We start from the raw sequence: 12,057 nt of genomic DNA, 5'->3' as shown, positions 1-12,057 counted from the left end.
GAAATTATTAAAGTTTAAACCTTCACTCGGAATTTTGGGGCACCTGCATGTATCCTCTGTAGCAGGAGTTTGCAACCTGGCTTCATATTAGGATCACCTGGGGACTTTCTAAAACATACCTTTGCCTGGCCCTCCCACCAACACCAATTAAAAAAGAATTTTGGGAGTGGGGCCTGGGCATGTTTTTAAAACTCTTCAGAGTTTATTATCGCACCATGGAGTGGTTTACAGCTCATGTTCTGAATCAGATGACATGCATTCAAATCCCGACTCCAACTCTGATGAGCTGAATAACGTTTGGGCAAGTCGCTTCACCTCTCTTAGCCTGAATTTTCTCATCTGTAAAATTGGGGTAATAAAACATACCTGACCAGATTGTTGTGGGGATAAAACAATTTAACGCATGTAAAGCACCAAACAAGGAGCACTGGTGGTGCAATGGTTAAGTGCTCGGCTGCTAACTGAAAGGCTGTCAGTTCGAACCCAACCAGTGGCTTTTCAGGAGAAAGATCTGGTGATATGCTCCCATAAAGACTGCAGTCAAGGAAGCCCTACGGAGCAGTTCTATTCTGTCACATGGGGTCGCCATGAGTCGAAATCAACTTTCTGGCACCATCACCACCACTGCCAACAAAGCACCAAGCCAGAGCTTCCACAGAGCAAAGGTCAATGCATGTTGTGTTAAATATTTAGGGTTGTAGATTACAGCCACAGAGCAGATCCTGCATTTTTAGTTACAGGTGGGGGAAATGAGACGGAGACAGGGAAAGATGCCCCAAATAACATGGCAGATGAAACAGGGCTAGAACCTGGGTCTCTCCAATTCCCAATTTAATTTTTCCCACTGACACTGAGATGGGGCGAGAAACTTGTCAAATTGGTTAAAAATTCTGATGCTGATTTAGCACCAAACCAAAAAGCCAAACTCAGTGCTGCCGAGTCAACTCCAACTCATAGCGACCTTTTATAGGACAGAGTAGAACTGCCCCATAGAGTTTCCAGGGAGCGCCTGGCAGGTTTGAACTGCTGACCCTTTGGTTAGCAGCTGTAGCACTTCACCACCACACCACCAGGGTTTCCTGTTTTAGCATAACAGGACGAATTTAGAGAACCTGCGTTTGAAACAGGTGGCCCAAGAGGTGCTTGCAGTTCCTCGGGCTCACCAGTAGGTGACACTCTTCCCCTATCCATGATCTAGGTGGCCAGGCAAAAAAAAAAAAAAAAACAAAAAAAAACCCAAACCCAGTGGCGAGGCTATGCGGTTAAAAAGCTTGGAACTATTCCCAGCCTTGTATGAGTGATGGGACTATTGTTCCCTCTAATGCTTTTGAGTGGAAACCTTGTCCAGGCAGTAAGCTGGGGCAATTGTGGGACTCACCTAATTTGTTTCCCATCATCAGGGACCACCGTTTTTTACTGCCTGAACGTCATTGTTCCACATATTTTGACTGTTTTTTTGCTGTTGTTGTTTCGTACAGGGATGTAAATACAATCCCTGTTAATCTTGGCCAGAAGTTTAAGTCCTATTAGGCTTTTATTCACATATACTTGCTCTCACTATGTTTGGGGATAATTTTTTTAAAACTTTAAAATAAAATGAACATGCATGTAGTATATGTATTTTAAACAGTATAACCCATTGCCATCCAGTCAATTCCTAGTCATAGTGACCCTGTAGGACAGAGTAGAACTGACCCATAGGGTTTCCAAGGCTGTAAATCTTTTACGGAAGCAGACTGCCACATCTTTTTTCTGCAGAGCAGCTAGTGAATTTGAGCTGCTGATCTTTTGGTCAGCAGCTGAATGCTTAACCACTGTGTCACCAAGGCTCCTGAAACAGTATACCAGAAAACCCGAACCCGGTGCTGTCGAGTCGAGTCCGACTCATAGCAACCCTATAGGACAGAGTAGAACTGCCCCATAGAGTTTCCAAGGAGCACCTGGTGGATTCGAACTGCCAACCCTTTGGTTAGCAGCTGTAGCACTTAACCACTACACTACCAGGGTTTCCCTTGAAATAGTATAGAAGAGTTTAATCCAAAAGTAAAAGTCTCCTTCTATGCTCTCCTCCTCTTTCCACTCCTGCGCTGTCCAGGGGTAACTCTCTGGCACTTTTTCCACGAATCCTTCTGGAAAAGGCTATGCATATACACTTACATATATATTTACTCAAGCGGTATCACACCACATACACTGTTCTATATTTTGGCTTTTTTTTTTTTTTACTTAATATATCTTGGAGATCTTTTCTTATCAGCAAATACAGGCCCAACTTCTTCTTTTTTCTTCTTTTTCAGCTTCAGAGTATTCCATAGAATGGTGTTCTATGTTTTATTTAACCAGCCCTCTGCTGATGGACATTGATTAGGTCTGCTTTTTTCGTCACTGTAATCAATGCAGCAATGGGCAAATTCATGCATACATTGTAGCACACATGTATATGTGTATCTGCAGGTAGATTTCTAGGAAAATTGCTGGATCCTTGGACATCAGTCAGGGCCAGTGCCAGCATCAAAAAGATGCCTTCTAAAATTCAAAGTGGAAAAAAAAAATGCTTGCCTGTAAAATACAATTTAGTTTTTGAATGATACAAACTGATAAGGATGCTGAATTGACATCTTTTTGGATTTTCTAAATCTCTTGCTCTGTCTTTCGTGTGTGTGCATGTGTGCCCCTATTTACCTGGATTTCTGAGCCCTGCGTGGAACCACTTTCAGTCACAGGTGGCTGGAGAGTGACAGGTGACAAGATTCCTGCATGCCCACAGGGGGCGCCCGAGGAGCGTTTGCTGACTTGGTAAGTTGAGTTGATGACTGGGATCATTTGCTCTGAAAGATTCTCAGATCAACAACTCTGAAAGTTGTTGTTAGGTGCCGTGGAGCCGGCTTTGACTCCCTCTCTTCCTTCTTCATTCGTTGATTCATCTCTATTTACGGAGCACTTGCAGGGTAAACGGCCCTAAGTCTGGGGCAGTGTGAACAGTGATTAGACTGACCAGGACCTTGTTCTTGTGGAGCTTATGGTCTGGGGATGCTGAGTGCCCGCTGTGGGCAGGACCCCGAGCTGGGGTGGCTGAGGGGTAAGGGGATGATGGTACCACAGAAGTTATGTACTCAGGGTGCTGCGCCACAGACACAACCAAACCAAAACTAGACCACTGCCCTTGAGTTGACTCTGACTCATAGCGACTCTGCAGGACAGAGCAGAAGTGTCCCATCATAGGGTTTCCGAGGCTATAATCTTCATGGAAGCAGACTGCTGCATCATTCTCCTGAAGAGCAGCTGGTGGGTTAAAACCACCAACCTTTTGGTTAACAAATGTGTGCTTAACCATTGTGCCACCAGCGCTCTGCTGCCAGATCGTTGTTGTTGTTAGGTGCTGTTGAGTCAGTTCCGACTCACAGGAACCCTATGTACAACAGAACAAAACACTGCCCGGTCCTGCGCCATCCTCACAATTGTTGCTATGTTTGAGTGCATAGTTGCAGCCGCTGTGTCAATGCATCTCGTTGAGAGTCTTCTTCTTTTTTGCTAACCTTCTACTTTACCAAGAGTGATGTTCTTCTCCAGGGACAGGTCCCTCCTTATAACATGTCCAAAGTACGTGAGACAAAGTCTTGCCAACCTCGCTTCTAAGGAGCATTCTGGCTGTACTTCTCCCATGACAGATTTATTCGTTGAATAAGGAAGATGGAAGAATTGATGCATTTAAATTATGGTGTTGGTGAAGAATATTGAATACACCATGGACTTCTAGAAGAACGAACAAATCTGCCATGGACATAGGAGGGCTCAAAAACCAATGGATGCCGTTGTTGTTGTTGCTATTGTTACTTTCCTTCTACTCCAGGCCCACAGAAAAATGTTTCTGTAAACACAAACCATTCCCCCACATCAAATGTCAGCAAATACAGTTTTCTCCATCTTATTACACGCTTACCAGTGAGTTGTTTCCTGTCTGCCCACAACACGACCCCAAATGCTGTCCAAGGTCAGGGCTTTGTCTCATTGGTCTTTTTATTCCTAGTTTACTCATGCCTGATCTTGAACAACACACACAAACACACACACTCTCACACATACACACAAACTCTTCTTATACACACGCACCACACTACACTCACGCTCTCATATACACACTCTCACATACACAACGCACACACTCACATTCTCATTCATACTCTCACACACAGTAAACACGGTCTGCACCAGCTTATAGTGACTAAGGTCCTCAAGCACAATTAAGCCTGTGCCTATCTCGCTTATTGAGTAACTGTCCCCTGCACACACCTCTCACACACACTGTTAGCACATCCCCTGACCCTCATTGAGAGAGCTCAGGGAGCGTCCCTTCTGTTGAGAAGACCAGGCTATTGTGTAACCATCTCCCTCTTCTTCCCTGCAGGTATTTAAAAATACAGGTAGTCCCCGAGTTATGACGAACTGCACTTACCACATCTTTTTTTTTTGTACATCTTATTGTTAGTAATATGTACTACATACACTGTTGCAGCACCTAATTTGCTGATGTTATCACTCTCAGATGTTCACTCGTAGATGTTCATAGATAAATAAAAATTGGGTTTATAAAGATACTGGTAATAAAATGCAATAATAATGAAAACTAAAAAGAGGGTTATTCAACTTACGTCAAAACCAACTTACCACAGGGTCATTGGAACGGAACCCCATTGTAAGTCAGGGACTACATGTATTTTAAAATCTACTAATTTTTTTCGAATTGGTAACACGTTGTTGTTGTTGTTAGGTGCTGTCCAGTCGGTTCCGACTCATAGTAACCCTATGTACAACAGAACGAAACACTGACCGGGGCTGTAATACATAATCATGGTGCAAAACACAAAACATACAAATGGTGTACATGGAAAGCCACCTGCCCCCAGTTCCTCTCCCTAGAGGCAACCAACATTATCACTTCCTTGGCCCTTCCACAGGTAGTCTCTGCATATACCAGCAAATATCCGTTCCTGCCCCACACCATTTCCACCCAAATGCTAGTTCATTAGACACACTTGCCTCTTTCTGCACTTGCCTATTGTACTCCTCAATCTTCCTGGAAGATTTTTTCACATCAGCAAGTGTAGATTCTCTAGCTCTGTGCTGTCCAATATGGTAGCCACTGGTCACATGTAACTAAATATATTACTCAGTCGACTAGCCCACATTTCAAGAGCTCAGTTAACCACATATGGCCAGTGGCTACCATATCGGATGTCACAGAATAGAGCATTTCTATCATTGCAGAAAGTTCTCGCAGACAGCACTGTTTTAGTACACACCCAGGGCAGACTCCATGCCTTCATTCTGTAGACAAATGCTTTATGCATTAACTTCTCAGCTGTGGAAGGATCCCTTTACAGCTCCTGGAGATCAGGTGGTCTTCTCAAAACAGGCCTCCCAGGTTCTAGGCCAGAGATTGCAGTAAGATGGGACCAGGGCGACCGCAGGCTGGGGTCTCCAAAGTTGGGGAGGCAGAGTCAGAGTGTAGGGTTGGCAACAAAGAGGTCTCCCCTTTCAGGTCTTCACCACCCACCTCCCACTGCACTTCCCACTGGGATTTGGATTCTGCTAGCCATCTGGTGTTTCAGAAAGGTAATGGGTTTTCCATTGGGGTGGTTTAAAACAGAAAAAGATCTTTTGGTGGTGGACAAGGGGTCTCTAAGCAGTGTTGTACTAGTGTATTTGACACCAGAGTAGACAATTATTATTTAACACCCTCCTCCTCTTCCTCTATATCACAGTATTTTCAGTAATAATTATGTTCTTAGTTTTAATACAATTAACAAAAAGGATACATTTCAGTTTTGAAGCTATTGCTCGAATTTAGTAAAATATTTCATGTATGAAATAAAAGAAAAAATATATAAACGAAATAATAGTAATAATTAAAACAATAAAAAAAAGTCACTTTCCAAACAAAAACATGATACCTTGCAGGTTGTATTCTATTTCTCTGTTTTAAATTCTAAACACAAATAAAAACTTCAAGTGGTCGTGTAGAAAAACCAGCAGAAGTAACCCATGCCCTGGTTCCTTCGGCTTCACGTTTCTGTGCTGTCCTTGTTTGTGTCGAGTCTACTGTTTACAGACAGGAACCTGTAGCCACAGGGGTTAGAGAGCCCGAATATGTCTGAAGCGAGCTCGCACTGTTCTGGGCCGTTAGGGACATCACCTCCAAAGCAAGCGAGTGTAGCTGAGTTTGCGCGTACCCAGTGCTGACTGTACAACCAGAAGTTATCCAAGTTAACTTCTGTATAGAATTGTTGTGAGTTGTCATCCAGGCAGCTCTGACTCATGGTGACCTTGCGTATGACAGAACATTGCCAGGTCCCGAGCCACTGTAGTGATCGTTGATTTGTTTGAGTCCATTGTTATGGCTGTTGCGTCAGTCTACCTCACTGTGGTTTTCCCTCCTTTTCGTTGGCCATCCACTTTACCAAACGTGATGTCCTTTTCTAGTGATTGGTCTTTCCTGATGATGTGTCGATACTGGACAATGTTCTGTTGTGATCCATAAGGTTGTCAGTGGCTGATTTTCAGAACTTTAGATCACCAGTCCTTTCTTCCTAGTCTGTTTCAATCTGGAAGCTGTGTTGAAACCTGTTCAGCAGCATAGCAACAAGCAAGCCTCCACTCACAGACGGGTGGTATCTATGTTTGAAGTTCATTGGCCAGGAATCGGACCCAGGTCTCTCACATGGAAGGTGAGAATTCTACCAATGCCTCCCAAAGCGTAATTTACATCCCGTAAATTCACCCTATTCAGTGTGTAATTCTGAATTTTAACAAACACATATAGTGTAAACACCACCACAGTCAAGATATAGAACAGTGCTATCAATTCCCAAGATTTTCTCATGCCCCTGTGTGGTTAGCCCTCTCCCACCCCCAGCCCCTGACAATCACTCATCTTTCTTCCATCCACATGGTCTTGCCTTTTCTGGAATGTCATATAAGTGGAATCATTATAGAAGTAGCATTTTGAGTCTAGCTGTTTCCACTTAGCTTAACAGTTGAGATTCATTATGTTCTATGTACCAATAGTTCCTTCTTTTTTATCACTGAGTAGAATCCCACCATATGGCTGTACTACCTTGATGCCATATCGGGGACACGAGAAAGAAAACAAACAACCTTGACCAAATTGACCCTGCACTGATTGAGTCTCCTGGAGGGGACTACATTTAGCTTTTTCCCACAGGGCAGAGATGGTTCTGGAAGGACAACTTAAAGTGTTGCAGAAAAAATAACTAAAATGTCATTTCTTACATCCCCAACTCTGTGGATTGAGAAACTCGTATTTGTTTTGTTTTGTTTTTTTTTTATTCAGACAATATGGCCCCAGCTGGTCTGAGACTGAGCTAGGGCCTGGCTAACGTCCCACTGCCCCAGGCTTTATGACAGCGGTGCTGAGTCATAGAGGTCTGCTGGTCCCTCAGAGAAGCCCTTCCCCTTGGCTGGTGATGCCTTTGCCCCGTTGGGCAGAGTTTGGCCCGAAAGGGGCTGATGGAAGAGAATGGAGTTCCTTGGAACCTCTCAGACAGCCAGTTACTGCGGCACCAAGAAAGCCTGTGGCTTGAGTACGCTGCCCCCTGCTGTGGAGACCCCAGTGATCCAGGAGAGCTACCAGCCCTACTACCTGCCTGGGTACCGCTACCTCAACTCATGGAGACCCAGCCTCTTCTGCAAGGTCTCCAATGTGCAGACCTGCCCAGATGAGAGCACCATGAACCGCAGCGCCCTGCGGCCGCCCACCATCCTGCCAACCCTCCGCTCAGCGCTCTTCTGTCGCTACAGCCCCCATGACTGGGACCAATCCAACCAGCTGCAGCTGCGTGGGGCTGAGGCCTCCCGGCTCTGGGCGGGGCGGTTGATGGGTGATTCCATGCGGCTCATGCAGGACAAGGACCAGCTGACGCGCCAGATGCAAGAGGGCACCTGCCGGAACCTGGGACAGAGGCTGTCGGACATAGGGTTCTGGAAGTCTGAGCTGAGCTATGAGCTGGAGAGGCTCCTGACTGAGAATCACAGTATGGAGACAGTCAAGAAACGGCTGGAATGCGCCGCTGATGAGGTGAACTGTCCTCTGCAGGTGAGTGCAAGGTGGGCGAGGGCTGTGGCCAGCCGCTGCCATGCAGGCTACCATACTCCACTTTCTCTGTGTGAAGATTGAGGCCACAGGCACCTTGCAGGTCGGTTTGAGCTGCATTGTCATGTATAATCAGTTGGTTTTTTGAAAAAATTTATTGTGGTAAAAAATATATATAACAGAAAGTTTACCATTTTAGCCATTTTTTTCTCTTATACAAAAATTTCTATACACCTTGCTGTATATGTACTCCTAGCTGCTCTCCCTCCAAAGAGACAGCACACTCCCTCTCTCCACCCTGTATTCCCCGTGTCCATTCAGCCAGCTTCTGTCCCCCTCTGCCTTCTCATCTCCCCTCCAGATGGGAGCTGCCCACATAGTCTAATATGTCTGCTTGAGCCGAGAAGCTCACTCTTCACCAGTATCATTTTCTGTCTTATAGTCCAATCCAATCCCTGTCTTTAGAGTTGGCTTTGGGAATAGATCCTGTCTTGGGCTAACAAAAAGTCTGGGGACTATGACCTCCGGAGTCCTTCCAGTCTCAGTCAGACCATTAAGTCTGGTCTTTTTACAAGAATTTGAGGTCTGCATCCCACTACTCTCCTCTTCCATCAGGGATTCTCTGTTGTGTTCCCTGTCAGGGCAGTCATTGGTTATAGCGGGGCACCGTCTAGCTCTTCTGGTCTCAGGCTGATGTATCCTCTGATTTATGTGGCCTTTTCTGTCTGCTGGGTTCATGATTACCTTGTGTCTTTGGTGTTCTTCATTTTCCTTTGTTCCAGGTAGGTGGAGACCAATTGATGCATCTTAAATGACCCCAGATGCCACTCGCCAAAGTGGGATGCAGAATGTTTTCTTATTAGATTTTATTATACTAATTGACCTAGATATCCCCTGAATCGATGGTCCCAGATGCCTGCCCCTGCTACTCTGGCCTTCAAAGTATTCGGTTTATTCAGGAAACTTCTTTGCTTTTGGTTTAGTCCAGTTGTGCTGACATCTCCTGTATTGTGTATTGTCTTTCCCTTTACCTGAAATGGTTGTCTCCTGTCTAATTAGTGAATACTCCTCTTCTTCCCTCCCTCCCCAATTTTAACCACTTTTAAGTGTAAAATTCAGTGTCATTAATTACAACCATCACCATCATCCATTTCTAAACATTTTTCATCACCCCAAACAGAAACTCAGCACCCCTTACACAATAACACCCGATTCTCCCTCCCCCCAGCCCCTGGTAACCACTAATAGACTTTAGTCTGTATGCATTTGCCTATTCTAGATAGTGTACATAAGGGGATCATACAATGTTTGTCCTTTTGTGTCTGACTCATTTCACTCAACATAATGTTTTCAAGGTTCATCCATGTCGTAGCATGTATCAGGACTTCATTTCTCTTATGGGTAAATAATACTCCATGGTATGTATATACCACTTTTTGTTTACCCATTCATCTGTTAGTAGACACTTGGGTTGCTGTGGTGAATAGTGCTGCATTGAACGTGGGTATACCAGTATTTGTTTGAATCTCTGCTTTCAAGTCTTTTAGGTCTGTTCTTAGGACTGGAATTGCTGGGTCATATGATAATTCTATGTTTAACTTTTTGAGTAAGCTTCAGGCTGTTTTCCGTAGTGGCTGCACCGTTTTACGTTCCCACCAACCGTGGACCAGAGTTCCAATTTTTCCACATCCTCGCCAGCACTTGTTATTTTCTTCTTCTTCTTCTTTTTTTTTAATTATAGCCACCTAGTGGGTATGAGGAAACCCTGGTGGCATAGTGGTTAAGAGCTATGGCTGCTGACCAAAAGGTCGGCAGTTCGAATCCACCAGGCACTCCTTGGAAACCCTATGAGGCAGTTCTACTCTGTCCTGTGGGGTCGCTATGAGTTGGAATCGACTCGATGGCAATAGGTTTTTTACAGGTTAGTGGGTATGAACCGGTATCTCATTGTGGTTTTGATTTGCATTTCCCTAGTGGCTAGTGACTTTGAGCATCTTTTCATGTGCTTATTGGCCATCTGTATACCTTCTTTGGAGAAATGTCTATTCAAATCCTTTGTCCATTTTTTAATTGCTTTGTTTGTCTTTTTGTTTTTTAGTTGTAGGAGTTCTTCATATATTCTGGATATTAAACCTTTATTCAGTATAAAAAACCCACTGCCAACGACTCGTAGTGACCCTATAGAACAGACTAGAACTGCCTCATAGGGTTTCCAAGGAGTGGCTGGTAGATTCAAACTGCTGACCTTTTTGGTTAGCAGCTGAGCTCTTAACCACTGTGCCACCAGGGCTCCTTTATTTGATATATGGTTCCCAAATATTTTCTCCCATTCTGTAGGTTGTCTCTTCATTTTCTGGATAGAGTCCTTTGATGAATAAACATTTTTAATTTTGATGATGTCCAATTTACCTATTTTTCTTACTTGTGGTTTTAGTATCATATTTAAGAATTTATTATCAAAAACTAGGTCTCACAGCTTTACCCCTATGTTTTCTTCTAAGAGTTTTATACTTTTAGTTCTTATATTTAGGTCATTGATATGATCGGTTTTAGGTAAAAATCTAATCTTAGTCTATTCGGGATACTCCCAGTCAGATCAGGGTTCCTCAGACTGAATTTAATTTCCTTGTCTCCTTGGGGTTACATCAAAGTTGGGTTGTGGAGACACTGTGTGCCTGTTTGTGAGTGTGTGTTTTGTGTGAGTGTGTGTTACGGTCGTTTTTTAAAGGACGTACTTAAAATAATAACTTTTTTTTCCATAGCACCTGTCACCTCTTAGTGTACTTGATAATTTGCTTATTCATTTCCATATTGTCTCTCTCTCCCCACTAGAATGTCGGCTCCATGAGGGTGGGGATTTTTGTCTGCTTTGTCAACAATGTATTCAAGATTGATATTCAGCCGCTGTGTACCAATGCGGCTGTGCTCATCCTTGATGACCAATGTCTGCTCTGACTGACTGTTGCTTAGACCAATATTTTTCATGTATTCCCAGCCTAGCACAGTGCCTGGCATACAGTAGACACTCAATAAATATTTGCTGAGTAAATGAATAAATATATGAATGCAGAAATTCACTGATACCTCCTTGGTCTTCCAGTCTCCAGCCTGATCCCAGGTCAGTTAGGAATGCTTTCAACTGCATGTAAGAAAAACTCAACTGCAATGGCTTAACCAAATGGGAATTTGATTTTCTTTCATAATGGAATTTCAGGGATCAGGGCTGGTGCAGCTTCAACTTGAAACTAGAAGGGACTCAGGCTCCTATTTTTCTGCTCTGCCATCCTTTAAAAGGTGTTGCCATTGAGTCATTTTTGACTCATGGCAAACCCACATACGTCAGAATAGAACCCTACTCCATGGGGTTTTCAATGACTGATTTTTTGAAGTTGATTGCCAGGCCTTTATCCTGAGGCGCTTCTGGGAGGACTCCAACCTCTAACCTTTCAGCCGAGCACATTAACTGTTTGCACCACCAACGGACTCCCTGCCATCCTTAGCATGTGACTTTTGTCCTCCTGATTGCAAAGAGCATTTGAGGCAGGAGATGGGGGTAGGGCAAAGGGGAAACGTGCCAACCCTGTCTGTTCCTTTTTATCAGAAAAATATCAGATTTTCCAGAAGGCTTCTCATGTGTTTCCACTTTTAGCCCATTTCACAGAGCTCCGATGGCTACACCTCCAGGGCTACCACCCAGTCCAGGCAGCCTCTCAGTGGACAACAGCAATTACCTCCTGCCCGGTCACCCCACTCCTGCTCCCCTGCAATCCACTCTCCACACGGCAGCCAAATGGGAGAATTTAAAATATTCAGTGGAGTCTTAACACTCCCCTGTGTAAAATAAACAAAAAAATACCAGTTGCCATCAAGGTGACTCTGACTCCCGGCAACTCCACGTGTGTCAGAGTAGAATTGTGCTCCGTGGAGTTTTCAGTGGCTGATCTTTT

General features: G+C 44.2%; 1 protein-coding gene across 1 annotated transcript in view; it reads left to right on the top strand.

Annotated features, from left to right (window-relative positions):
* The first annotated feature begins 7,313 nt into the window (after positions 1 to 7,313).
* Positions 7,314 to 12,057, top strand: part of TEKT5 (tektin 5) — a 56,395-nt gene continuing 51,651 nt past the window's right edge. The window contains exon 1 of the mRNA XM_003417627.4: positions 7,314 to 8,113. Coding sequence (XP_003417675.2) covers positions 7,538 to 8,113 — 576 coding nt within the window. The 5' untranslated portion in view covers positions 7,314 to 7,537. The remainder of the gene's footprint in view (positions 8,114 to 12,057) is intronic.

This window comes from Loxodonta africana, chromosome 12, assembly GCF_030014295.1.
Source record: "Loxodonta africana isolate mLoxAfr1 chromosome 12, mLoxAfr1.hap2, whole genome shotgun sequence".
NCBI classification, from domain to species: domain Eukaryota; kingdom Metazoa; phylum Chordata; class Mammalia; order Proboscidea; family Elephantidae; genus Loxodonta; species Loxodonta africana.
The sequence above is the reverse complement of the archived record's forward strand: the minus strand, read 5'-3'. Positions and strand labels throughout refer to the sequence as shown.